This window comes from Trypanosoma brucei, chromosome 2 (assembly GCF_000002445.2).
Source record: "Trypanosoma brucei brucei TREU927 chromosome 2, complete sequence".
NCBI classification, from domain to species: Eukaryota; Euglenozoa; class Kinetoplastea; order Trypanosomatida; family Trypanosomatidae; genus Trypanosoma; species Trypanosoma brucei.
Window position 1 is genome coordinate 1,091,951 of NC_005063.2, and position 27,779 is coordinate 1,119,729.

The following is a 27,779-nucleotide window of genomic DNA, read 5'->3' on the forward strand; positions in this document are numbered from 1 at the left end:
CCCTCTTTTTCATTCTCGTTGTTTTTGTTTATTTTAATATTTACATCCAATTTCTCTTTTACGATTTTTCTTTTTTTTTTTTCCTTTTTTAATCACTTCATAATATTTCCCTCCTTTAAGGAATAATAGTAATGTGAATAATAAAAAGGAAAGGATTAAAGGATGGAAATACATACATATGTGTATACATACATAAATAAATATATATATCTACACATGCATATATTAAAATGTGCTTCAAATGTGTGAAGTGATGTGACATGCCGGTTTAATGTCAAATGAAATATTTATTCGTTTAATTGTGGTTGTTGCAGTCGTAACTTCAGGAGGAAATGAGAGAGGTATATTTATACAGGTGACACAGATCCCTTTCAATGCTTCATGAAATTTAAAATAATTCGGGAAACTACACACGCACAGTAGATGATACGAGACAAAAATGTAATTTAATACAATTTTAATATACATGTGCACATACACTTATTTATTTATTGAAGTGGGGCCTTTATTTTTCACCTAACTTCCTTAATTTATTTACTGTTTTGCAATTCGTGTGAGTGACCTTTTGTTAACTGTTAACTGCACCCTTTTCTTTTCTTGTTTTTTTATTTTTGTCTTTTATCATTATTATTATTTTCTTATTCATATTCTTTGAAGGGGGAAAAAAGAAAGAAAAGAAACCTAACGGTTGGAAGGTTAAATAGAGTGAAAGAGAAGCACGAAACTTTTCACCACCAAATTGGAGGGAAGGGAAGAAAGAAAAAGAAGAAAAAACAAATCAGAAAGAATATTAAGGAAAAAAAAAATACTGAAAAAAGAAAAAAAAAGAAGGAAGAGCAGAAGTTCTTGTAGGTGTTATTATTTGCTGTTTTTGTTGTTGTTTTGTTTGTAGAAAAGTAGAAGAAGAGCACAAAAGGAAGAGAAGCAACAGCAGATAAAAAAAGAAAAATAAAGAAGAGAGAAAAGGAGAAGGAGAAGGAAAAATGTCGTCAAAAATGATGTCACCGCCCGAAACATTAATGGTAGCAAATAGTGACCGTGTCAAGATGGTTGACATGCATCCGAAAGAACCACTTTTTCTTTGCTCGCTGTACTCCGGCATCATTAACTTGTGGAACTTTGAGACCCAAGCGCTGCTCAAATCATTTGATACGGGCACGGGACTTCCCGTTCGTTGTGTTCGGTTTATACCCCGATTGCAATCGTTTGCCTGCGGTACGGATGATATGCAAGTCCGTGTATTTAACTATAACACAATGGAGAGGACACGAACCTTTCAGGCTCATGACGATTACATTCGTGGAATTGTTGCACATGAGACTCTTCCGATTTTACTGACATGTTCGGATGACATGACAATTAGACAATGGGATTGGAGTCGTGATTGGGCACTTGTAGAGACTTATGAGGGGCATCAACACTACGTTATGGGTATTGCAATGAACCCAAAGGACCCTTCCACATTTGCCACTGCTTCATTGGATTGCACAGTAAAGGTATGGAGTTTGAATAGTCCCGTGTCAAACTTCCAGCTCGAGGGACATGAAGATGGTGTGAATTGTGTGGATTATTATCCGGGAGGTGACAAGCCATATTTATTGAGTGGAGCGGATGATCGTACTGTGCGACTCTGGGACTATCAAACCAAAGCTTGCCTGCAAGTTTTCTCGCATCATACGGCAAATGTCACCGCTGTTCTGTTTCACCCCAGCCAACCGCTATTGTTTACACTTGCAGAGGACATGGAAATGAAGGTGATCACCACCGACACGCACCGTTTAGTACTTAATCTCGATCATTCTCGTATGAATCGTGGTTGGTCCATGACAACGAAGAAACACGCGAGTGCTCTGGTGGTTGGTTATGATGGTGGTACTGTTGTATACAAAGTGGGTGATGACAGGCCCGTTTTTACGATGGATTCCAATGGAAAGATCCTATTGGTGGTTGGTAATGATGTAAGACGTGTAGATGCAAAGGGCATTCCAGCGGATGTGACTGACGGTGACGTGTTGGCACTTCCTTCGAAGGAAATGGGAACGTTGGAGTCGCGTCCAACCGCTATTGTGTATGGACCCAGTGGGCAGTTCGTAGCAGCGCTTGGGGAAAGTGACTTCACTATACTTTCATCGCTTTCCATGCGGTCAAAAGCATTCGGTAAATGCATGTCGTTCGTTTGGGGTCCGGACAACGGTTCGTATGCTGTGATGTTGTCGCCTAGGGAGGTACGTATTTGCAAAAATTTCAAAGATCGTGGGGCCATATCTCTTGTAGACAGTGCTGAGAGGTTGTTTGCTGGACCGCTGCTTGGTGTTTGCACGGCATCCAGCCTAGCGTTTTATGATTGGGCGACGTTAAGTTTTATACGGCAAATTGATGAGAGCCCCAAGGCGGTGCAGTGGACTGAAAACGGTGAGTTTGTTGCGATAGTCACCGACTCAGCCTTCTTTACATTGCGGTTCAATAGTGACGATGTGGTGGATTATTTTGATGCGCATGACACCACACCGGAGGAGGGGCTTGATTTTGCTTTTGAAGTTGTGGAGGAGGTTATGGAGAGCGCGAAGGAAGTGTTATGGGTAAGTAACTGTGTTGTGTTCATCAACCAAGCGCATCGACTTTGTTATTACGTTGCGGGAGAAATCAACAGCATTGCGGTGGTGTCCCGTGATCAATACCTCCTTGGGTACTTGCCCAAGGAGAACAGGGTTCTTTGCATTGATAAGGACCTGAACATTACAAGTTACCTAATTCCTCTCGGTATAATTGAATGCATGACTGCTGTGGCTCGGGGAGATTTGGTGGCCGTTCAAGCGCTGGTTCCTCCGCTTGGGGCACGTGAGAAATTATTGGTCGCACGTTTCCTGCAGTCAAGGAAATACCTGGAGTTGGCGCTGGAGGTTACATCAGAAGATGACCATCGGTTCGAATTGGCACTGCAACTGGGTCGACTGACGATGGCGGAGGAAATCGCTAAACAATCGGGTTCAGTTGGCCATTGGAAGCAGCTTGCGGACGTGGCACTTACGAAGGGCGCGTTTCAACTGGCGAAGGAGGCCTTATGTAAATGTGGGGATAGTAATGGTCTGCTTTTGCTTTACTCATGCGTGGGTGATATGGAAGCTATTTCAAAGTTGGGTGACACCTGCGTGGCGAATGGGAGGCTAAATATCGCTTTCACTTGTTTCCACCTAACAAGGCGTTACGCAGATAACGTGGATTTGCTTTGCCGCACAGGCAAACTTGCGGAAGCTGCCTTTTACGCTCGCACACACTGCCACGGAAAAGTTGACGAAGTTGTAGAAAAGTGGAAACTGGGGCTTGTCCGACTTCCGCGTGTATCGGAAGCTATTGCGAATCCCACGGCATATCCCAATCTTTTCCCTAACATGCGGATGAACGCACCGGCGGCTGCGGTGGTGGAGGGCAGCACCATTAAATTCGAAAATGATTTAGCGGCGACCAAAAACGGCAGTGCGGTGTTGTCAGCCAGTGGTGTTGGTGTTGGTGTTGGTGTTGGTGGTGACGACGACGAATGGGGTGAGCAGTAATTACGTAAATAATCGGCTTAAGATGGAGTGGTGGACCCGTTATTATTTTTTTTTCCCAATAGCGAGAGACGTCCCGTTTTTGTTTTTGTTTTTGCTTCTTCTTATACGGAAGGGAAGATTTTTCCTTTTTTTTTTTCAAAGAAGAAAGATGCAGGAAACCAGACAGTAAACACAAATACGGAGGAAAAAGAGCTGATATTTACGCATTTTGTTTTCTTTTCCCCCTCCTTCTGAGATTTCCACTCCTTGGAGAGCAAGGCAGGGAATGGGAGGGGAAAAAAGAAAAAAAAAGTTGAAAGAGGCGGAAACGGACCTGCAGCGGGCGGGAATTGGTAAAGAACAACTTCCCAAACGATTTTATATAAACACACACACACATAAAAAAGAAAACGGTTGGTGTGATTTGGTTTAGTGCGTCCAGGGGGGGGGGTTGAAAGGATAGTTACTGAATAAGTTAGTAAAATACTAACCCTGTGTTGTATCGCGTTCGACTGTGTTTTTTTGGCGGTCACGAGGTGTTATAAATTCTGCGGACTAAAAGTGGGGCCCTCTGCTACGCTAATGTGTAAAACAGACGCATTATTTTTCTTTTTCAAACGAGTCACTGCCACACTTTCGTCATTTTGCCTTTATATGATTTGCTACCGTCACAAACTCTGTACCGTCAGAAGGCCTCTTTCTTTTTCTTTTTTTGTTTGTCTTGTTATGCATATATCCCTCCTCCTCCTCCTTCTCCCCAGGATTTGCATCTGTGCTATATACTTTCCTCTCTACGCCCTGTTTTTTTTCTTTTTTCCTCATGATGTAAACCTAAAGTTGTGTGGCCCCTTGACTGTAGAGGGAAATTTGGGTCTTCATATGTTCAGCGGGCTTCAGCGTGCACTAACGGTTGTAGGATCGCCGTTAAGGTACTGCAGACGCTTCCACCATGTAACGGCAGTGCGTTTCTTCGCACGCGTGTCAGGCGACTGGAGCTGCCCGTGTGGTTTCTCAAATTTTGCGTCACGTTCCGTCTGTTTTCAGTGCCACAGGCAGAAACCTGTTTTTCTCCGTGCTGCTGGTGAGACGTATGAGACAGACATTGGTGTTGCACGTTTTGCCAACTACAAACGTGGTGATTGGGTGTGTACCTGCGGGTCCCACAACTTTGCTAGACGTGAGACTTGCATGTTGTGTTGCGCGCCGTGTCCCTCAGGTGGCGGAAAGGCTGAAGCGAAAAGGGCCCGACTGCTTCCAGGTGATTGGATTTGTCCCAAATGTACGACACACAACTTCAGAGGGCGCAAGGAATGCATGCTTTGTAGTGCAGGGGTTCCAGTAGGGGTGGAGAATGCTACAAATCTTAGCAACGAAACTACTAGTGATTTAAAGGGTAAAGAAAACAGTGAAGAATCACAGCAACCCCCATGGACATGTGTCGCGTGCCACACAGTTAATGTGAAGGCGGATAAACTTTGTGAAGTGTGCGGCGCTTCCCGGACCGAGTCATCGCGGAGCACCTATTCGTCAGTAACGCGACCGGATGATTGGACATGCACGGGGTGTAGTTTCTTAAATTTCTCCTCTAGGGTTAAGTGTAAGAACTGCAAAGCACTCCGGTCGTCTGGTGAGGTTGAAACGAGTGAGGCCATGTGGATTTGTAACTGTGGGTATAAAAACTTTAAGGACCGTTCCTCCTGCCGTGAGTGTGGAGCCTCTAAAGAATCAGATTCTTAGCATGCCGCGCGTCGAATACCGTGCACATCCCTCGAGGCGTCTATTTTTCTTTCTCTTTTTCTTCTTTACTTTACTTCTTCTTTAATTTTTGTCGTTTTGTTATTGTATGGGACTGAATATTGTTTTCCTCCTCCTCCTACTCCACTTTCTTGAGGAATTAACGAACCTGTGTATGTTGCTCCTCTAAGTTTTAAAACCACATTGTAGGGGTAAACTCTGTGTCTGTACCCGTCCATGCGCTTGTGCATTTGTTGGTTGGGTTAGAGGTATTCCTCTATTCCTTTCATGCATTTTCGTCCCTTTTCTCTTTTTTCTCTCTCTCTTTTTTTTTTCGTTGGTTCGCATTAGAAAGCACTTTGCCATGCTAACGTTTCCCGGATTTGTGCCGTTAGGTGAAAAACAGTCTGTTCAAGCGGCATGTGAGGCTCGGCGACGATATCTGGCTGCACATCTTGTGCCTCTGTACGCTAATACGAACCCAACCGAACTCTGGAATAACATCGTTAAGTATAGGGAACATAGTGGTACAGATTCAAATGACTGTGTAGAAACATACGAAGAACTGAGGATATCATACAAGGGGTATAAGAGTATGGTATATAACCTTGTTTTCCACATGACCATTGAAGAAGATAAAGCGGCACCGGCATCCGAGCGCGAGTCCCGCAAGCGGCTGTACTTTAGTCACCCGTTTCTTTCCCCTGCCACTTTTTTATCCTTCCCGCGCGCAGAGGATGGAACGATATCTGCCGTTCCCATGTATGCTTTCGCAGCTAAGCGGCTACTTCTCTATAGGTTGCGAATTAAACTTGAACTAACTGCGAGGGTTGTTCCTATGGTTCTGCAGGATCCCGTTTCTAAAGTAGCGGGGCAGCTGCGATGCCCACCGAGTGCATCATCTCCCCTTTCCAATGGTTTAACGCAGGATGATATTGAAAACTTTCTAGTGGAGTTGGTGCCGAATTTGCGCCTCGTGCGGGATATACCGCCATGGATGCAACCGTATTATCTCTGTCATGCATCGAGAAAGTTTATGTTCATGTGTGATACGAGACGTACTGGGGCTATAGCCATCGACACCATGATGAAGAGCGATGTCTTCTCAGAGCTGCTGCGCATGTATGAGAGTGACGCACAAGATGCCATCACAACTTTTCCAGAGGGTTGCACGGTGGATGTGGCTGCCTCACATTTAGTGGCAGATACTGGCGTTGATGACACGGTGGCAGCATTAGTTATTTCTTATGAGGGAGAAGGGAATCATCCAGACGACATGTACACTGTGAAGGCACTGGAGGAAGAAACTGTACTTCGCGTCCGCAGAAGTCAGTTATATTGGAACCCGGGCTCTACCGAGTTCCTCACACAAGATGTGTTGAGTATGGACAACTGGTTTTCTCTTCCCCTCATGGGTCGAATTTATGAGCACTACACGAGTTTGGACCTTGATGGTGATGGCGTTCTTTCTATAGATGAACTTGCCCGCTACTGTGACAGTAGTTTTACCAGTTTAGTGGTTGAGCGGGTATTTGAGTGCCACGTCCCGCACAGCGGCAAGCATCATGTAATGGATTATAAGACATATTTGGATTTTGTCATTGCAACGGAACACGCGGCGACCCTTCCTGCTATGAAATACATTTGGAGCATTCTAGATTTAGAAGGAACAAAGTCGTATGTTACTGTAGATACCCTGCGGGGTTTCTGCAAAGAGGTTGCAAGTGAACTCATTGCTAATGGTCTCATGACTGATATTTCAGCGCAATCAATTCTATCAGAAGTGATTGATATGATCAATCCTAAGTGGCACGAATGGGTAGAATTTGATGACATTGTACGATCTGGTCACCAGGCAACTGTGTTGCCCATCTTGTTGAGTTACCGTAATTTCTACGCATATGATTGTCGCGAGCAAACGGCAGCTGAAGCCAATGATGAATATGCGTAGAGCGAATGATGATGAGAAGTATCAGAGTGCCGGTTGCATTTGTAGTGCTGAGGCGGTAAAACCCTCATGCACATTTTTTTTTTCCAAAACAAAAAAAGTAATAATAATTTATTTTGGAACCCTTACGAGCAAATATTCAAGCACCCTATTTTTTTTTTCTGTTTCCGTTTCTGTTTTTTTTTTTTTCGTCCTCCTGTCTGCTCAAACGTAGGTGCATAATGTCTCCCTGAATTATGTAACTCAACCCTCTTTTTCATTTTCTTTCCTTTTACATTCACATATAAAAAAAAAATGCGTATATATACACACACACATATATATATATATATATATATATATATATTTATTTATTTATTATTTCTTGTGTTATAAAGGGCAGAGGAGGAGGAAAGGAGATGGTTAACTACCCCAAAAAGAAGAAAATGCATTGCCCTGATGAAAGGTGCAATGCTCACAAGAGTTTTAAGGTAGTTCAGTATAAAGCTGGTAAGGCACGTTTGTATGCCAGAGGTAAGCGCCGTTACGACCGCAAACAGTCCGGTTATGGTGGTCAGACGAAACCTATTTTCCACAAGAAGGCGAAAACGACAAAAAAAATTGTTTTGAAGCTTCAGTGCTCCAACTGCAAGTCGATTATTCAAAATGTCTTGAAGCGCACGAAGCACTTTGAGCTGAATGACAAAAAGAAGACTGGCAACAAGGATCCTACATGGTAAACGTAGGTTAAACCTTCGATTCGCGATATCGTTGTGGGGTCCGATTATTTTCTATCTTGACTTCAGTCCTTCTTTTACCTTTCGTCTTATCTTATTCTGACCCTCTTGTTCATTTCCTTCTTTCTTTTTTTTTTTTAAAAAAGAGACTGACTCTTTCCGTATTTACTTTTACACCTGATGGTGTGGGAGTAATAATGCATGTGACAACATATGAGTAGGGCAGGCAGCGCTGTGCACTTTTTTTTTTTGGGGGGGGCACAAAACTATGGTTTCCCCATCCATTCCTTTACTTTTGTTAGGCAAGAGTGGATGCGTTATGGTTAAAGGGGGATGCACGTGTGCGTTTCTTTTATCTGTAGTAATTAAGGAGGTTCACTTTAACTTCCTTTTATTTTCTCTTCTTTTTTTTCTTTTTGACTGGAAATGAAGTCATATTGTAACATACAACAACAACAACAAAGGAAAAAAGAAATAGAGAGGAAATAGGAGGAGAGTATATATATATATATATATATATATATATATTGTGTGTGTGTATTTATTCACCTACTTCAGTCCTAAAAGGGAGTGAGTAGGCGAAGATGCTGCGGTCCTTGTTGTTACGAGGAGCCGCGGTGCTTCGTGGTTTGCCATCCGTTAAAAAGAAGGAGTTGAAAGGGATGGTAAAAGCCAAAAAAGCAGCGAAGTTGAATGCAAAGGGATCATCAGAACCCGTAGTGAAAACAAAAGAGAAAACTAAACCAAAAGCGGAGCAGCGAGTAACAGCTGCGGACAAACAACGAAAGCAACGTGAAAGAGAAGCAGAGCGGTTGTTTCTGCAAATGGTGAGGGAAGAGCGGAAGCGGCGCCGGTTAGTCATTCGGGCTGCCATACGGAAAGCGGTATCGAAGGAGAAGGAGGAAGAATCCAAACTTGTTCGTCACTATGCCGCCAATAAACGAAAGGCCATTGCAGAGTTGCAGAGATTAAAGCAAGAAGATGTGGCAGCATCCGTTTCACCAGCTCCTCCACGGAAGACTACTCGAGGGCGCCGCGCGGCGAAAGCAGCTGATGCCGAAGCGGAACGTGCATTCAAAAAGAAAATAGAATCTGAAGCAGAACAAAAGTTTTTACTTCTGATTGAAGAATTGAGCAAGAAGAGACGCGAGGAACTACAGAATGCGGCTGCGCTTTTGAAGAAACAAAAGGAGGCCGAAAGCGCGCCACCGGTGATGGCTGTGGCAAATGAGGCTCCGTTAGCGGCACCTGAAGCAGCGGAAGCTGTTGAGGCTCTAGCAGCAGAGGAAATGGCAACAACAAAAACGAAACGTAGAAGACGAGTGAAGTCAGAGACACAACCTGAAGTAGTGGCGGCGGTTGTGGAAGAGGGGAATGAGGAAGAAATAATTCATGCTCCAGTTATCGAAGCGAAGGGAAGAAGAAACAGAAGTCCACGCAAGGAGGGACCAAAAACTGTTGTAGCACCCGCTGTAATAGCGCCTGTTGTTGAGGGGGAGGATCTGCTTCCAGTAGTTGTTGCAACTGCAGCCGAAGAGGAACCAGTCATAAAAGATGTGACTGTAGAAGCTGTGGATGATGTGCAGGAGGTGGCGCCAGTGGAGAAAAGTGAAGTGAAAAAAACACCACGGCAGCGTCGCTCGTCGCCGAAGGCGGTGAAACTTCCGTCCGTAGCAGCCCCAGTTACTCCTGTTGTGGATCATACACCTCCATTAGTTGCATATGCCGAAGTTCCAGCAACCCAACAGCAACAACAGCAACAGCAACAACAGCAACTGAGTCATGCATTTTCTCTAGCAGGTTTTGCTGATGCACCGTTAGTTCCTCTCACGGGCCCCACTACTCCATTTGTGCAGCGGGGCCTTACCGGAGTTCCCTCCTTTGATATTCCCGTCGTTCCGTTACGTGCAAATCCCGTGGAAACTTTGGTTCACAACACGAGGGGTGTTGTGCCCGCCCCACCAGCGCAATTTACTCTTAACATTCCCGCCGCTCAACCAGCGACAACACCTCAAAGAATAACAAATACCGGACTTCTTCGACTTTAACAATGTTGGAATTGCGAGTACGGAGACTTTCATGGTGAGAATGTTGGGTGGAGTGGCGTTGGTAAAAAGGCATGGGGAGAGGAAAGGAAAAACAAAACAAAACAAAAGCAAACAAAGAGAACCAGTAAAAAAACAACAACAACAACAAAAAAAAAAAGGAAGAAACGAAAGCAGCAAGAAGAACCTCACAAGGGAGAGGGGGGGGGGTGGAAATATAGATAGAAAAGAGGCATATGATATTGAAAACGAAAAAAAAAATAAATGAAAAGAAGTAAATAGGGGGGGGGGGGGAAATTTAGATAAGGGTGGGTCTCACACGCTGCTGTTGGTAGTTTCTGTGTGTTGCTTGTTCATAGATTTATGCATATATATATATATATATATATATATATGTTGGTGTGAACAAGGGGAAATGGAAGTGCTGTTAAACTTCTTTTTTTTCCCCTTTAACCGCTCCACACGTCATCGTGCACGCAAAAAACTTTTTGGCACAGGAAAAAATGACATCAGTAAGAGTACGCTGTTCGTCATTTTTCAGTTTATGTCGATTTTACTATTTTAATCACTCAATTTTTTATCTTTTGTTTATTTGGTGTAATGTGGCTGTTGTTTTATGTTTTGTTTACCGACTAAAGTTTATTTCAACTGTGCTGCTCTCGCTTCCACATTTTCACATTGAAAAGAAAAAAAAAAAAGAAACATCCCTCCCAAACTCGTTTCGTTCTTTTTTCCATTTCTGTTTTTTTTTTTTTACTTGGCTATTGTTTACCATTCTTATATTAGTAGCGTGCGTGCAGGTGTGTGTGATGCACGCGAGAATAAATATACGTAACGCCGTGTTTGTACCACTTGGCATTTCCATATGCGCCGCTGCCGTTGTTATCGCAGCTCGAGCATTATTACGCGAAAGGGCGAGGCCTGCGGTTCTTTTGGATTGCGAGCGGAAGGCATATGAAATACTTGAGATGCTTACGAGGGCAACAATAAAAACAGATGGGCACGACAGTAAGCAGACGGAATGCAAAGATGACGCCTCCATCGCCATTTTTTTGAATTGCAACGGGGTGGAGTCCATACACGTGAGGACTTTAGTGTTTAACCACAATATCATGCAACTTCCGTCCGTGTTTGCAGTTCACTGCGGCTTGATGAAGAATTCGCACCCGGACCATCTTCTTGTTTGCGACATTTGGAACTGTCTCATGGCGTTGATGAACTGCAGCATCCGTGACATTTTATTGGATGATGGCGTTGCATTGTGTATCCTCGACGATGTAAAAGCTGAGGAAGTCTTGGCACTGTGCATGCTGCTGCGAGGTAAATACTCAATCGCGCGGTATCCGCCTGCTGCTCAAGCCGATGTTGTGGTACAGGAGTTTCCTGAAGAGCTGTATTTGGGTTTAATTACTGCCTATAACAGAAAACGCTCGCTTCAATCCGGAATAACTTCTTTTTGGAAGCTAATGTGCTCCTCGTGCTCCATTCCGCAACTTGTCACCTTGGCGGCTACCGTATTGTTCTCACCAGAGGTTATTCTGAAATGTATTCTGGGGATGCATGCTTTCGTCCACTGGCGACCTATCTACGCGGCGGAGATTGGAAAGAGTCTAAACGGCGATGTGTCACCCAAGCTGTCGCCATTCCGGTTTATCATAAAGCAACTTATGGGGCTTCCAGCGACTTTTGTGTCGATGGCGGTTGCGTCAACGTTTGCCTTTGAGTCGTTGTACTGCATCCGTGGATTTGTTATCCAATCCATCCTATCGGATATTATTACTTCTATTCACATTGATGCCTATTTGGCGCTGGCTACGGCCGACTACGATCCTTCTGATGATTGGCTTCTCTCCCGTTGTGTATCGCAGGCTCTTTGGCAGGCCTCAGGTTCGGTGATGGATGAGCTGCAGAGTCGAGTGCCTGCACTACTTGAAGTGATGCACGGGTGTCGAGTCGTCTTCAGTTTTCCAGTGGTTTCTCTAGTCATGTGGTTAGGGACTCAATGGAGTAATTTCCTGTACTTTCTTAATGAAAGCCTTTACATGGAGTCGCAGTTTACAAAGAGCCAATTAGCTTCAGTCACTAATATCGCTACTTCCACTTATGCAGGAAATGGAGAGGAAAATCAGGTGTCTCCCACCTGCTCATTTCCCGTCCAAAATTCCTTGACCTCGTCGCCCCTAACCCTTCTACAGAAACAGAAGGATGACGGAATAAAGTGTATGTTATCATCTACGGACAACAAAATGTTGTTTCAACAGACTTTCTCCCACCCCTCCCGTCACGACAAGTCGTCAGTGCAGTACGGTTTGGTGCTCTTTTCAATGGTATTCGTGGAGTCCGGTAGACCACTTGGCTACATGTGGGACCTTCTCACACAACACGTGATATGGCCTTTAGTACCTTCCGTGTTCAGCGGATGCGTTGTGGACGCATTGAAGCGGAAATTACAAGCAGGCGGCCACACATGCGCTGTAAGTGTGCGACGGCTTGGATGGATAAAAGACGTCATTCAAAACTCACCGCGACCAGCGACTGCGAGTCCGTCCACTTGTGTTTGGCAGTGCCGTCAGGATTATCTTCAGGGATTTGCAGCACTTCGTCTTTCCGGGTGGGAGTTGATGGCAGCCACGGCGGCTGCCGCCTTCGCAACAGCGTCGGAGCGGAATGATCGTTATGAGCAGTGCGGGCGTGATGTTTTGCACGGGTTGTTTCAGATGGCTGACACGTTGCCACTTTTGCTTGTTTCAGCAGTGGCTCTACGTTTCTCACCTAACTTTTTTACGCAATCGGTGTTGGATCAAACCGAGATAGTGAATCAGTTGCGTTCAATTCAACACTGGTGTCCATTGTATCACGCATTCCTCGGCTCTTTTTACGACGAGTGCGGTATGAGTGAAGCGCAAGTCGATGAGGCTCACCTCCGGCGGCACCTCGCTTTTAGCGGAAGTTCACTGGGGTGTTATCAAGTTTTGGAGGGTTTGCAATCAGTTCAGCGGAAAATTGATCGACCCGTACGAGGCATTGTCCCTCCTTCACTGGATGGACCATGGAGTGTGGAGTTTCGTGAAGTTTCTTTTAGATACAGCGACAGACATCCTTATGTCCTCCGGCGAGTCTCATTTGTCGTAAACAAGGGAGAGTTCCTTGGCATTGCCGGCTACAGCGGGTCTGGGAAAACAACACTTCTCCGTCTGCTCAATCGAACATATGCTCCAACGGAAGGAGACATTTTTGTGAATGGAGTACATATAAGCCAATACCCTGCTCGCATGTTGAGGCGCCGAATAGCCAACGTGTGGCAAGAAGAGAACAACTTGAGATTCATTGAGGATCTTTCCATCGGGGGAAATATTGCGTTGGGTAATCTCTGGGATTGCAGCGATGAAAACATTTGCGCGGCACTTTCCGCTTCACGTGCGCTCAGCTTCGTGCAGAAGCGTTCATCCGGAATTCATGCACCTTTAAATGTGCGTGAGTTTAGTGGCGGTGAAGTGGAACGTCTTTGCATCGCACGTGCTTTCGTAAAAGCCGGCTCAGCTGTTGGTCTCTGCATTTTCGATGAACCTACAAGTGCAATTGATACCATAACTGAAGGAGAAATCTTCGATACGCTGCGGCTCCGTGAGGGAAACAATTTACTACGGGATTCTACCATTATTATTGTGGCGCATCGTCTTGCAACATTAAAGCATGCGGATAAAATTGTCGTTCTTAATGAAGGAATGGTTGCTGAGGTGGGAAGTTGGGAGACACTTTCCAGAACAGGGCCTCACTCATGCTTTTCGAGGATGCGTCAGTCGCAGCAATTGCCCCACTTTGTGAAATAAAAAAAAAATAAAAATAATGTCATAATGATACCTTCAGTGCATTTGCAGTACGCCGCGTCCATAAAGAAGAAATGGTGTTGATGAATTTATTATTAATTTTTTAAAAGGAAGGAAGGGTGGAAGAAAAGACAAGAAGAAGAACAAGAGCCGCTTTTGTTCTTTTTCTTTTTGTTTCGTCTGTTTGTTTCTCCATGGTACATAAAAACTGTGCAGTATTGTTTTCCACCCATTAAAAAAAAATGAGTGTTAACGCATGAAGTTCCATACAACTGTTTAATTTCATCCAGAAAGAATTCGCCCCAACGTGCCCTACTTCTCAAAATAAAACCCGTTAATTCTTTCGCTATCATCCGTTTTGTGTTTTTTTTTCCTTTTCTCATTACTGAATCAGCACTCCTAAAAAAAAGTGCGCCATTCCCCAAAATAGCACGGTAAAGGGCGAATGTTTGTGTAATTTCGAAAAAAAAAATAAAGGAAGATGTTATAAATGCATGCAGCCCAATACTTGAGAAATGTGTATTTTCTACACCTTAACATCAATTTTTTTTTTGTAAAGGACAAACTCACTGAGTGTTTAGTGACTGCGCTTCTTCAAACTTTTCTCCCTCAAGGCGTATTATGCAGTTGCAGAGAGTCATCTGTTTTCTGCTCCTTCTCCGCTTGCTAATGATTTGTGTTTATGCGTGTTGCTTCCTTTTTTATATTGTAAGTAATAGAAGACAAAAAAGGGGATATTACATATTACATATTTTATTTCGTATGTTAGCATGGTTGCATAATTTATGCTGCTGTAGAGGCGTGTGTTATGGATTGTAGTATTTGGAGAAGTTGTTTGACTAAAAGTTACAAAAGCTAACCCTGTGTGTGATGGATTGTTAATTTATATAAACTTGTTTAACTTTACATTAGAATATAAATTTATTTATTGTCATTTAAATAGTTCCCCCATATGAGAAAACTAAATGAACACGTATATGCACGTACATGTATGTGTATATTTGCATATTTGTTGTTTATGTATATTATATTTGAGTAATGTTAGTAAGGTGAGAAAACGGCTGTGTAATAAATCATTTTTATTTGGTATGCTTTGAGTGCGCGCGCGTGGGTTCTTTATTTCTATTATTAGAAAAGGAAACTGCAATAATTGTTTCATTATTAAAAGTTCTTCATGACTCTTGTTTTTAAGTTTAGCATTTTGCTATTACTCAAATCATGTGAATTAAGGGAGGACTCATATCAGTATCATATGATGATATTTGAAACAATTTAGAGACGCCTGATATTACTCAATACTCTAACTCTTTTTTTTCCTTTCATATCCATTGCATTTATATTGTGATATGATAAGTTGATTTGTGTTAGCATTCAAATGCAGCATTGTTATTATTAATATTAACTTCCTTAAGGGAAATTAATTCGAAAGGAATGTTATTGTAAAAGGATTCAAATTGCAAGTAGTTATTCAGATAATGTTAATAATTTATACACAATTTTATATTTATTGTAGTTGTAGTAGTGTGCGTATTTCAACAAAGGTACCACTAATTTTGCAGTTACTAAAAAGTTATAATGACACAATTCTATTTCTTGATAATGTGAGTCCCTGAATTTGTTGTTCTCTTTATATTTTTCACTTTGCTTTTCTTTTCTTTCATTTCATATATGTTTTTCTTTTTGTTATATAGACAAACTTATTATATCACTATTTCAAGTAATTCAAAAAGATGGCAATGCTTGGTTTCGAGTCGACAGCTGAATTTTTCGTCTATCTCACCTTTATCTTTTTTGGGATGTCGGTGATGAATGTGACGAATGCCATTTACTCCAATTATGATTATTTCTCGGAATATTACAAGTTTGCGCAGCGTAATGCAGATGCGATATCCTCCAATCCATCATTCTGGAAGCACATGTTCACGTATTATAATGTTGTTGTGTTTACGATGCAAGTGCTTTTGGAGGCTTTTATGCTCACACCATTGGGCCGACGCATTCCTATTAGTTGGCGTCTCATCTTTGGACTCACAATTCCTATGGTGGAGATTATTGTGATTTTAGTGATCCCTGAAGTTGGAGGAAGCGAAGATGGTGCAATCGCAACTATGATGATAGTTGCTTTTGTTGGTGGTATTTCCAAAACACTTTGTGACTCCAGCAATGCTGCACTTGCGGGACCGTTTCCGACTAAATTCTATGGTGCCATCGTGTGGGGTCTTGCTGTCTCTGGCCTCATGACTTCATTTATGTCTATTGTTATCAAAGCATCGATGGACAGCAGTTTTGAAAGCAAGAGAGTTCAGTCCCAAATATACTTTGGATTAGTCATGCTTCTTCAGGTGGTTGCATGCGTGCTTCTTGTCCTTCTGAGGAAAAACCCATATGCCATTAAATATGCTGCAGAATTTAGGTATGCTGCGAGGAAGGATGGAGCAACAGGTGAAGAAGATGACACCGATTTTAAAGGAAGGGGCCCAGCAGATGAGAATAGATATCCCGATGAAAAGGATGACAAGAATGTGCTGAATGCTGATATTGATCCAGATAAGATGAAGGATACGGATCAGGTTGAAGGCACTACCAACGCTCAGCAGATGCTTGATGCGAGTGTTATGGTTGTGGTGAAACGCATTTGGCCCATGTTACTTTCATGCTTCTTTGTGTTCTTTGCGACACTTCTTGTATTCCCTGGTGTATTCTTTGCCGTTAAAGGCTCGATGGATCTTAATAACTTTTGGTACTTTCCCGTTGCCATTGCCATGTTCAACTTGGGTGATTTCTTGTCTCGTCTGGTGCTGCAGTTCAAGCAATTGCATGTGTCTCCGCGTATGGTTTTGATTGGTTCATTTGCACGTGCACTTTTGATAATTCCTCTTTCTCTTTGTGTGTCCGGTGCAATTCCTGGTGTGGGGGTTCCTTTTACCGTTTCTCTCCTTTGGGGTCTCACAAATGGTTACTTTGGTGGCCTTTCAATGATTTATGGACCACGTACGGGATCCCTCACCACAGCGGGTCAACGCTCTCTTGCTGCCATTTGCATTAATGTTGCCCTTCTTATGGGTCTTTTTGCTGGTGCTATGTTTGCCTTGGCTGTTAAGGAGGGACTTCCTAAATAAATTTCTCAAAACTTGTAAATACTTTAAGTAATGACATATCATTAGTTTTTAATTTATTAATGAAAAAGAAGATAAATGATACTCGATGCTGGTATCAGCTAGGAGTGGTGTGAATGATGCAATAAAAAGAAGGGTAAGGATAGTAAAGAGATGAGCGAGAAATTGAAATATGAGGAATAAGAATAAATTCTAGTTAGAAAAGAATTATATGATATTTGAGAGTAATGAAGCATATGCGTGCACACGTTATGTTGTTTTAAATGTGATAAATGGTATAAAAGAAGAAAGTACGTCTTTCCCTTTTCGTTTCTCTAAACTTGTGACTGAGTATAAATAAACATATCTGCAATCATTTTAAAAGAGAGAGAAGTGGACGGAGGACCGCAGGTGCGCGTTCATATAATTGTCTTTTTCTTTTTTCCCGTTTTCATTATGTTGTGATTGACTCCCTACAAATATCATAATTTCCTCCAATGTTTTGTGTAGCTTTCGTAATTTTTAACAGGAGAAATGATGGTGCAGATCCATTCTTTGGTGTATACTCAATTTTTGTCTTCTGTTGGATCAATTTCTTTTTGTTGAAACAAAAAAGCAAAAAGGAGGAAATAAAATATACGACTGTAGAAACATAAACGAACTATCAAAAAAAAAACACATATACATATTTATAATATGTGTTCTTTCTGCACAAAAAAAAAAAGAAAAAAATTGTATTAGTTACAATAATAAAAAATAGTGAAGCCAGCAGGAGGTGATAATTACAATTTGAACTCATCCCCTCTTGCCTATTTCACTATTCCCTTTGTTTCTTGAGAAAATAACTAAAACAGTAAAACAAGAGAGAGGATAGTAATAAATTGAATGAAATCAACAATACATTATTTTAAGAGGAAATTTGATTTTACTTTTTCTTTACTTTTCACTGTTTCTGTTTTTTGATTACTTTTACTTCCTTTCATTTCTTACTTTTTATTCCCATGACTGTGCTATGGTGTTACGGATATGTGTGTGTAAGTGAGGAATGTTGTGTGGATTTGCTTCTATTATTGTTTACTTGCCTTTGGTTGTATATCACACGCCTGCTTATGTTTTCCCATATGTGTACGCCTGCAGCAAACAGTGTGGGAATTTACTCCGTGACTTTTTCTCATAAATGTCGGGAGGCAAATAATTAAATTAATTTTTTGTTTAATGTATCTGTATATGTTTGTCTGTTTATGTGTATGTGTTTGTGTGTACGTATTTGACATGTTCAGCAATATGTTTAGATTATCCAATAATAACTTCTCTTCCTTTCTATCTCTTATACAGTTATGTTGTTTACTTGTCACTGTTTTACTTTCAGGAAAGTGTATAAATTAAGCTGAAGCAACGTTATGTTTATTTGTGTATTAGGCGCATGAATTCATTTTCTAGCAGTTAATGTACGTATGCATACACGCATGTGTTTAACTTTATAATGTCTTATACTAAAAATGTATTCAAATATTGCCATGTGAATACCGTGTGAGGCTTATTGTATTTTTGTGTCGTGAAATAGTCAAGTAGTTGCTGTGTAACTTTTGTGTTTTTTCTTAAATAGATGACGTGTGTTTCCTTAGTTTAAAATATTTAATAAATGATTTGACAGCTGCTTGCATGTGAGAGTTTCATTCCTCTTCTTTGCTTAAAAATGTGCAGAGACTGGAATCCTTCATATAAATGATGTGAAATGCATAACTTATAAATTGCATTTCCACTTTCACATATTGTAATATTATTGAGTATCAAAAGGGAAATGATGAATTACGTAATAGGAAGTTATTCACAACATGTTAATAGAGCAATTTAACTTCGCAGCTATCACAGAACAGGCTTTTTATTGTAATGCTTATTTGTGGAATAGCTCATGCTTTATGAATTCTTGAGGATGGAGCGTTGTAATATTTTTAAAAGTAAACATAAGTAAACAAATAAATAAACAGTTTATCATTTTTGTATTTGCCTTCATAATCACTATAAGCTAAGCTATTAGTCTATTAACAATAATTAATATGGCTACTAGTAAGGCAAAAGACGAGAAATAAGAAATTAATTTATAGGAATGATTTGATAGTTTGACGAATGTGTAATTATCATGTCTCTGATACTAGTGACGGATTATGATAGAGAGAATATGATTTGTGAGGTAGTTTTGATTCTCTGAAGTGATACAGCGGCGCATGGGAACTCGTCGTAAGAAAAAAAGAAATAAATAATGTGCGGTATGTAATTTTTAAACCTCACATTGATGAGGTTGTGAGGCATAAAATAACTCTTGCCATTTTCCCAACGTGGCCAACAGTCGAAGAACTGGTGCAACACTGCAGTAATGATACAGTGATGTTAAATTGAAAGCGAAAAATAAATATGAATGGCGTAAAAAGGGGGAAGGAAGTAGTGATGGTGGCGTAATCGATTTGGATTGTTTTTCGTGACAAATTCTCTACATTCAATGATTCTAGAGGAAACAAGTACGTACCATAGCAGTGGTTACTGTGTTTCCATAAGGAGTAAGTTATATTTACTGGAAAATGTGGTATTAAGAAATGTTATATGTGAGTAGTAATATACCTCAACACAGAGATGTACGCTCATGTAATCACTACACAAAAACCTTCCGAATGTTTTGAACGCACTGAGCGGATTGATGCGTCTCTCCAACCTTGAGTTGAAATGCACAACCCTTGAGTGTTGAGTTGGGATACATATTTTTAGATGTCACTAGAGCTTGATGTGTGGAATGAAACTCTAGAGCTCATGCATATGGCTAATGCTTATCATCGTCGTAACTTCCATGTTGGTACGATGATGTGCAGTTTGCTGTTAGTGATAGCCTTCAGTGGATTGTATGGTAGGTGGTGTTTCTCTGTTTGTTTTCTGTCACAGATGGCAATGGAAGCGTCGACTATCTTTTGTATTACTCAGAAGGGAAAATTCTCTTTTTAAGTAATGGTAATGTTGAATCGTTGATAAAATCAACGGAATTATCCATAAGCTAGTTTTAATTGGAGGAAAGGAGAATAGGAGAACTGCCCACTTTGATGTGTTGCCAACAAACGAAAACAAGTGGTATGTATATTTTAGAACCCAGTATTTTTCTTTCTTATCCGATGTACTTCCCTAATGTTTGGATCTGAGAAATACCTAATGATGATTAATACGGTTAGAGTTAGGGCATTCTTTTGTGATGCTGAATATCGCATCTATTGATAACAGCAATCGATACGCCATACTCAAACATAAATGAATTCTCACACATTAACGCTGCTTCTGGTATCGCCAACCGTTATGTTCAATAGCTCGTTACGTGGGAGCATGAGTGGATGTAATGATGGATGCCGCTTCATCAAAGGCAGCTGCGTGATACTTATCTCAGAATATGTCAATGGTGTCGTATTATAGCCAAGTTTAAGTCTAATAATTAATCATAGTGATGTGTGTGGAAAAAGTGAGATTGTACCATTGCAGTGAGTGAACCGCTTTGCTTGGGACGTATTGCATTGTGCTGTGTGATTAAGCGCCGAGTTTGTTCACATCATACGTATGATATTTAGTTACTGTCAACCCACCGGATTGGTGTGGGAGGAGTGTAAGGCATCGTGCGAGCATGGGACATATGTTTCATCGCAGTGTCACGGAGGTTTTAAGGTATGGTGGAATATGGGAGGTGGATTAGCTATAGATCTCTTTGTGCCTCCATCCCTTCGTGCTATGCTTTTTCTTTTCCCCTGAAACTGATACAGTCTGGGGAGGCAGTGTGCTGAAGCTTCGCTAAGGTTTTGAAAGCAGGACTCACGACCCATCCCCCACTGTGTAATGTATGATGACCAGATTTGTTCTGAGGGAGCATCAAACCAATCGTGTACGATGGAAGTGTAGAATAGGAAGTAAAGGAAAGTGTATTATTATGTGCAGATGCGTATGAGGCACTGCTCACAACACCTAAAGAAAGCAAAGTCACTCCTGACGGTTTTGATCATTTTATCAGTGTATCACAATCTAATCATTTCTGCTGTAGAAGGTTCGTTGCATAGTTGTGTGTATTCTGCTTTCAGAGTTGACATTCTGTCACTTACCACTGTGGAGAGTGATCACGATAATATCGTCGGCTTTCCGGTATGGAAGGAAGTATCACTTTACTCTTCTGCTCGTATAAGCGTGCTTTGTTCATCCGTGGAGCGGTGTTGTTATTGAAAAGGGGATGCTGAGTAGAGTGGTGACTCAACACTTTTTCTTGTACTGAAGACATACTAAGAGGTTCTGTCAGCAGGACAGACTTGCGGTGGCCAGGTGGTTTCGCGACCTCAGGGACAACTTCCATATTGCACAAGGGGAACTTCTTCGTTTTGAGGTGACAGGGCGCATGCTAGTGTTGGGATATCTGTACATTGGAATGGCAAGGTCTTCCAGGGAAGGAAGGGAGGTGTATAAACCAGTGAAGGGCTGCACAGGTACTGTGTCAGGTATGAAAGTGATAGAGGTCTCTAAGGAAGTGTCAGATGTGATTATACTCGGCAAGAGGTTGCTGCTCAAGGTTTTGATTATATACTTTCCGAAACAATCAAATGTTGCGAAAATTACGTTGAAAGAAAGTTTAGGGGGAGCAATGGGATAAGGGAAACCCTCACTGGATTGTTTTGTCGGGTATACAGCATGATAAGTGGAAGGTTTGGTGGAGAAGCACGCAGGTACACCACACCCAATTGGTGGGAGAGTAGTAATGGCCGGGAGCATTTACCGTGAGTGACAACTCCAACAATGGATGCTAAGTAGTTAATGTTGAAATGTTTTAAAACGTTAGAGAAAGGAATGACTAAATGGTTGTAGGTACGTAAATTGTGGGAAGCACTGAGGGAAAATGATGTAATGATGCGACGGACCAAGGGACTCGAATACCCAATATATTACAAGAAACGCTACTATTGAGTTGGGTGCAGAAACAAGTGAGAGACAAGCTGTTTGGGTAGTTGAAGTATCGACCACTGGGAAGGGTGAAGCGTGGGCAGGAAGGATCATCAAATCTTATCCTCCTTTCAGTTAATATGACTGAAGAAGCGAGAAAAGAAAAAGAATGGTTGTGAAAAGAGAAATTAGCGAAAAAGAATTAGTAGAAGCAATTGTGGCGTCAAAAAAGACGTTAAGGGTAGCGTTAGTACAAATAGAAAAGCAGCCAACTCTAAAAAATTGGTTTCCGACGTAAAGGAAGCGGGGACAGGTGAATAAAACTATTTAATTTGTACCAGTTTACATGTATGAAAATGACCTCATATGTGTGTGATTTGCTCCTGTTAACTCGGTGAACATCGGAACTGACACGTTGCTCTGTGCTATTGTAGCAATGCACTCCAGTGTGATATCACTGGAACTATGAAACCTTATATTTCTTATGGCGTTGTATCAGTGCTTCCACTATGGTATCATTATGTTAACGTGAGCAGTATATTGTCACGTGGTGGACAACATGTCAACTAGTTTGTTTAAACTGTTGCTCTCTTGACAGCTTGTAATTCGTATCATTCTGTTGTGTTCTTTTCCTTTCTTGTTTATTCTTCCAAAATACTGTTATCGGAAGGACCCCCTTTATCCTTATTTTTGCATCTGCACTGGCTGTTTAAGCGGACCCTTTCCAATTGTTAGGCACAAAACGGTACATATATATATATTTCAAGAAAGCAACAGTGTGTAATTTAGAAACCATGACACGCGCCTCGCTTCCTGTTATTGATGTTTCGCCCCTATTTGGTGGCGAATCCGCAGAAAAGGAAAGGGTCTCCAAGCAGATTGATAATGCATGCAGAACATGGGGCTTCTTCTACATTGTGGGGCATCCGATCCAGCAGGAGCAGATTGAGAGGGTGCTAGATGTAGCGAAGAATTATTTTTCACTCCCCATGGAAGAGAAGCTCAAATTGGACATTCGTAAAAGTAAGCTGTATCGTGGTTATATTGCTTTTGGGGCCGAGGACCCCGATGATGCTAAGGTCTACGGCTACGAGGGGTTCAATATGGGGCACCATCTTCCGAAGCACCACCCAGAGGTTATGGCAGGAGTGCCGCTCCGAGGACCGAACATCCACCCCACTCAGGTAAAGGGCTGGGCGGAGGAAATGGAAAATCAATATGACGATATGTGGGCCCTTTCACTTGTTATCCTGCGCGCTATGGCACTGGGACTCGGCCTGCGGGAAGATTTCTTCGACTCCAAGTTTATGGATCCGATGTGTGAATTGAATATAAAGCATTACCCTTCCCCAACCACTACAGGCAAAAAATCTCATTTGCTTATTGAGCACGCTGACTTTTGCGCTATTACATTACTCTATCAAGACGGTGTGGGTGGCTTGCAAATTCGAGGACTTTCCGGAGAGCTGATGGATGTGCCACCTGTTGAAGGAAGTTTTGTTGTCAACATTGGAGACATGATGGAGATGTGGACCAATGGCCAATACCGTTCTACCATGCACCGTGTTGTTCCGAGAAGTGGCACACGGTACTCCATGCCTTTTTTCTGTGTCCCAAACCCGAATGTCATTATTAAGTGCCTCGACAACTGTCATTCGGAGGAGAATCCACCAAGGTACCCTCCAGTGCGGGCTGTTGACTGGATTTTGAAGCGATTCGCGGAAGTGTTTTCGCTTGCAAAACCTAAAATGTAGGAGTTCCTCTTAGTTTGCATTTCTTTTAGTATTTGCTTTATCAAGAATGGTATCAGGCCCTACGATTAGTAGTTGGTTTCAGATATGAATGATTTACATATGCGTAGTATCTGTCGTAATGCAAAAAGTTCTGTGATTTAAAATCTGTGTGAAGACAGTACGGTAACGTATCTAGTCAGAATGAATATATTTCGCTCACTCTTTATTTTCAATGTAGGGAATTGTTAAAGGGGTAATAATATTTCTTTCACCTTTCCTCTTCTTTTTTCATTATCATCTTTGTAATGAATGCTGTAAGGCTATCTTTTATCCTACTTTGATATCTTCATCTATTTCCTTATTACATTGGATAATGGATTGATATCTTCACTACGATGACAACTGAAGTATTCTGACAAACAATGGGTGCATGCTATTGTATGTTAGTTTGTGATGCAGTAGAGTCCTCCTTGGAAATATTTGTCTTTTTTTCCCTCTCTGAGGGGTTTCTACCTTTTTCTTTTCTCATTGCATTTTAAGGGTTAATTACGCATTAGAAATGCTACCCTTCACTTTGAAGTCATTCCTTCTTACACAGGTATTATTTTGATGCGATCTCATGCGAGGAGAATGGAGGTAGATGGAGAATGAAAAAAACTCACATTCTCCACCCACCCAATGGAGAGCATACGTTTTACCATGGAAGTCGCGCTTGAAGTATCTCCCCAAGTAGAGCAAACTAATGAGGAATTAGCACCTAAGGGTTGCGTTGTTAAATATGTTGAAAGAGTGATGTGTATGTGGGGTTCGTACGTGAAGGATAAGGGATTTTGAGGGTGCTTACTCTTATTGTGTTTTTAATTTTTTTTCTTGAGAAAGGAGGGTGGCCAATTATATAATGTCACCTGACGAATGGGATTGCTGTGTATCACGCTGTTTGTAATTGTTACATATATTGGTAAGAAATAATTTTTTTTGTTATGTGAATTTCAATGCGTTTGATGTTTTTTGCCACCGCACTTATGTTGAGTCTGTTCTGTACCTCTTACTGTATGTTGAACATACCATTCTCTATTATTTTCTCATTTTTTTGCCTCAGCTTTCCAGGGGAAACACATGTGGTACATATGAGATGGAATACACTAAACGACACCTAACACTGTGGGAGAATGTGATAAATGCATGCAACTCAATAGTTGAGAAATGTGTATTTTCTACACCTTAACATCAATTTTTTTTTTGAAAAAGACAAACTCACTGAGTGTTTAGTGACTGCGCTTCTTCAAAAATTTTTCCCTCAAGGCGTATTATGCAATCGCGGAAAGTTATTTGTTTTCTGCTCCTTCTCCGCCTACTAATGATTTGTGTTTACACATGTAGCTTCCTTTTTTATATTGTAAGTAATAGAAGACAAAAAAGGGGATATTATATATTACATATTTTATTTTGTATGTTAGCATGGTTGCATAATTTATGCTGCTGTAGAGGCGTGTGTTATGGATTGTAGTATTTGGAGAAGTTGTTCGACTAAAAGCTATAAAAGCTTGCCCTGTGTGTGATGGATTTTTAATTTATATAAACTTGTTTAGCTTTATATTAGAATATAAATTTATTTATTGTCATTTAAATAGTTCCCCCATATGAGAAAACTAAATGAACACGTATATGTAAGTATATGTATATTTATATTCGCATATTTGTTGTTTATGTATATTATATCTGAGTAATGTTGGTAAGGTAAGAAAACGGCTGTGTAATAAATCATTTTTATTTGGTATGCTTTGAGTGCGCGCGCGTGGGTTCATTAGTTCTATTATCAGAAAAGGAAACTGCAATAATTGTTTCATTATTAAAAGTTCTTCATGACTCGTGTTTTTAAGTTTAGCATTTTGCTATTACTCAAATCATGTGAATTAAGGGAGGACTCATATCAGTATCATATGATGATATTTGAAACAATTTAGAGACGCCTGATATTACTCAATACTCTAACTCTTTTTTTTCCTTTCATATCCATTGCATTTATATTGTGATATGATAAGTTGATTTGTGTTAGCATTCAAATGCAGCATTGTTATTATTAATATTAACTTCCTTAAAGGAAATTAATTTGAAAGGAATGTTATTTTAAAAGGATTCAAATTGCAAGTAGTTATTCAGATAATGTTAATTGATACATAATTTTATATTTATTGTAGTTGTAGTAGTGTGCGTATTTCAACAAAGGTACCACTAATTTTGTAATTACTAAAAAGTTATAATGATACAATTCTATTTCTTGATAATGTGAGTCCCTGAATTTGTTTTTCCCTTCATATTTTTCACTTTGCTTTTCTTTTCTTTCATTTCATATATGTTTTTCTTTTTGTTATATAGACAAACTTATTATATTATTATTTCAAGTAATTCAAAAAGATGGCAATGCTTGGTTTCGAGTCGACAGCTGAATTTTTTGTCTATCTCACCTTCATCTTTTTTGGGATGTCGGTGATGAATGTGACGAATGCCATTTACTCCAATTATTATTTTTTTTGGGAATACTACAAGTTTGCGCAGGGTAATGAACATGCTGTTTCTGCAAATCCATCATTCTGGAAGCACATGTTCACGTATTATAATGTTGTCGTGTTTACCATGCAAGTGCTTTTGGAGGCCTTTATGCTCACACCATTGGGCCGACGCATTCCTATTAGTTGGCGTCTCTTTTTTGGACTCTCACTTCCCATGGTTGAAATCATTGTAATTTTGGTTATTCCTGCTGTTGGAGGAACAAGTGAGGGCGGTGCGATGGCAACTATGATGATAGTTGCTTTTGTTTGTGGTATTTCCATGACACTCTGTGACTCCAGCAATGCTGCACTTGCGGGACCGTTTCCAACTAAATTCTATGGTGCCACCGTGTGGGGTCTTGCTGTCTCTGGCCTCATGACTTCATTTTTGGCTATTGTTATCCAAGCATCAATGAAGGATAACTTTGAAAGCAGACGAACTCAGTCCCAAATATACTTTGGATTAGTCATGTTTCTTCAGGTGGTTGCATGCGTCCTTCTTGTCCTTCTGAGGAAAAACCCATATGCCATTAAATATGCTGCAGAATTTAGGTATGCTGCGAGGAAGGATGGAAAGACAGATGATGGCGAAGATGAAAACGATGCAAAGGGAACAGGACCAGCAGACGAAGATGGGTATCCTGATGAAAAAGAGAATAAGAATGTATTGAATGCTGATATTGATCCAGATAAGATGAAGGATACGGATCAGGTTGAAGGCACTACCAACGCTCAGCAAATGCTTGATGCGAGTGTTATGGTTGTGGTGAAACGCATTTGGCCCATGTTACTATCTTGCTTCTTTGTATTCTTTGCGACACTTCTTGTATTCCCTGATGTATTTGTTGCTGTTAAAGAAGGGTTCCCAACTCATGGGGGATGGTACTTTACAATTGTTGTTGCCATGTTCAACTTGGGTGATTTCTTGTCTCGTCTTGTGCTGCAGTTCAAGCGGTTGCATGTGTCTCCGCGTATGGTCATGATTGGTTCATTTGCACGTGCACTGCTGATAATTCCTCTTTCGCTTTGTGCTGCCGGAACCATTCCTGGTGTGTGGCTTCCCTACACCGTTTCTCTCCTTTGGGGTCTCACAAATGGTTACTTTGGTGGCCTTTCAATGATTTATGGACCACGTACGGGATCCCTCACCACAGCGGGTCAACGCTCTCTTGCTGCCATTTGCATTAATGTGGCTCTTTTACTCGGTCTTTTTGCTGGTGCTATGTTTGCATTGGCTGTTAAAGAGGGACTTCCTGAATAAGTTTTGAAAATTTATGATACCTTCAAATAATGTGAAAAATTTTTTGTAACTAGTGAAATAAAAAAAAGCTCCGTGCTGGTATCAGCCAGGAGTGGTTTTAATAATTTAAGAAAAAAAAGTAAAAAGGAGGAAATGAAGAATGGGAAATAACAATAAATTGTACGAATAAGGATAATAGGGGACCCGGAAGCGAGCAAGCATGGATTTTATCTGTTTTATTCATGTTTATGGGGAATTTCTTTAAACATTATCGTATGTGTTTATCAATTTTTTTGCGGTGTATATACGTGTTGTTGAAGATACATTTTACATGGTCTAAAGAATATTGTGAGGAACTGAAGTTGTTGTCATGTTGCACTTATGTTGTTACCTTCTTATTTGTTATTATGCTGTT

General features: G+C 41.0%; 9 protein-coding genes across 9 annotated transcripts, besides 20 other annotated features; all 9 read left to right on the plus strand.

Annotated features, from left to right (window-relative positions):
• Positions 1 to 90: part of a sequence feature (T-rich) that runs on past the window's edge.
• Positions 1 to 27,779: part of a sequence feature (sequence corresponds to BAC RPCI93-36E18) that runs on past both edges of the window.
• Positions 169 to 226: a microsatellite.
• Positions 588 to 652: a sequence feature (T-rich).
• Positions 753 to 836: a sequence feature (A-rich).
• Positions 952 to 983: a sequence feature (GA-rich).
• On the plus strand, positions 996 to 3,551 carry Tb927.2.6050 (beta prime COP protein; the record flags this gene model as incomplete). The annotated part of the gene is made up of 1 exon (XM_946647.1): positions 996 to 3,551. One exon carries the CDS (start codon positions 996 to 998, stop codon positions 3,549 to 3,551), a length of 2,556 nt encoding a protein of 851 aa, XP_951740.1.
• Tb927.2.6070 (hypothetical protein, conserved) lies at positions 4,113 to 5,267 on the plus strand (the record flags this gene model as incomplete). Its single annotated transcript, XM_946648.1, has 1 exon — positions 4,113 to 5,267. The coding sequence occupies one exon, from the start codon at positions 4,113 to 4,115 to the stop codon at positions 5,265 to 5,267; it is 1,155 nt and encodes a 384-aa protein (XP_951741.1).
• Positions 5,307 to 5,365: a sequence feature (CT-rich).
• On the plus strand, positions 5,629 to 7,215 carry Tb927.2.6080 (hypothetical protein, conserved; the record flags this gene model as incomplete). The annotated part of the gene is made up of 1 exon (XM_946649.1): positions 5,629 to 7,215. One exon carries the CDS (start codon positions 5,629 to 5,631, stop codon positions 7,213 to 7,215), a length of 1,587 nt encoding a protein of 528 aa, XP_951742.1.
• Positions 7,364 to 7,401: a sequence feature (T-rich).
• Positions 7,512 to 7,570: a microsatellite.
• On the plus strand, positions 7,611 to 7,931 carry Tb927.2.6090 (60S ribosomal protein L44; the record flags this gene model as incomplete). Its single annotated transcript, XM_946650.1, has 1 exon — positions 7,611 to 7,931. One exon carries the CDS (start codon positions 7,611 to 7,613, stop codon positions 7,929 to 7,931), a length of 321 nt encoding a protein of 106 aa, XP_951743.1.
• Positions 8,426 to 8,456: a microsatellite.
• On the plus strand, positions 8,513 to 9,976 carry Tb927.2.6100 (hypothetical protein, conserved; the record flags this gene model as incomplete). The annotated part of the gene is made up of 1 exon (XM_946651.1): positions 8,513 to 9,976. One exon carries the CDS (start codon positions 8,513 to 8,515, stop codon positions 9,974 to 9,976), a length of 1,464 nt encoding a protein of 487 aa, XP_951744.1.
• Positions 9,671 to 9,704: a microsatellite.
• Positions 10,065 to 10,131: a microsatellite.
• Positions 10,336 to 10,368: a microsatellite.
• Tb927.2.6130 (ABC transporter, putative) lies at positions 10,783 to 13,803 on the plus strand (the record flags this gene model as incomplete). The annotated part of the gene is made up of 1 exon (XM_946652.1): positions 10,783 to 13,803. The coding sequence occupies one exon, from the start codon at positions 10,783 to 10,785 to the stop codon at positions 13,801 to 13,803; it is 3,021 nt and encodes a 1,006-aa protein (XP_951745.1).
• Positions 13,798 to 13,821: a sequence feature (AT_rich).
• Positions 13,887 to 13,909: a sequence feature (AT_rich).
• Positions 14,763 to 14,831: a microsatellite.
• Positions 15,531 to 16,919, plus strand: Tb927.2.6150 (adenosine transporter 2; the record flags this gene model as incomplete). Its single annotated transcript, XM_946653.1, has 1 exon — positions 15,531 to 16,919. The coding sequence occupies one exon, from the start codon at positions 15,531 to 15,533 to the stop codon at positions 16,917 to 16,919; it is 1,389 nt and encodes a 462-aa protein (XP_951746.1).
• Positions 18,085 to 18,105: a sequence feature (AT_rich).
• Positions 18,111 to 18,171: a microsatellite.
• Positions 22,637 to 23,596, plus strand: Tb927.2.6180 (iron/ascorbate oxidoreductase family protein, putative; the record flags this gene model as incomplete). The annotated part of the gene is made up of 1 exon (XM_946654.1): positions 22,637 to 23,596. One exon carries the CDS (start codon positions 22,637 to 22,639, stop codon positions 23,594 to 23,596), a length of 960 nt encoding a protein of 319 aa, XP_951747.1.
• Positions 25,166 to 25,193: a sequence feature (AT_rich).
• Positions 25,226 to 25,294: a microsatellite.
• Positions 25,991 to 27,385, plus strand: Tb927.2.6200 (adenosine transporter 2, putative; the record flags this gene model as incomplete). Its single annotated transcript, XM_946655.1, has 1 exon — positions 25,991 to 27,385. The coding sequence occupies one exon, from the start codon at positions 25,991 to 25,993 to the stop codon at positions 27,383 to 27,385; it is 1,395 nt and encodes a 464-aa protein (XP_951748.1).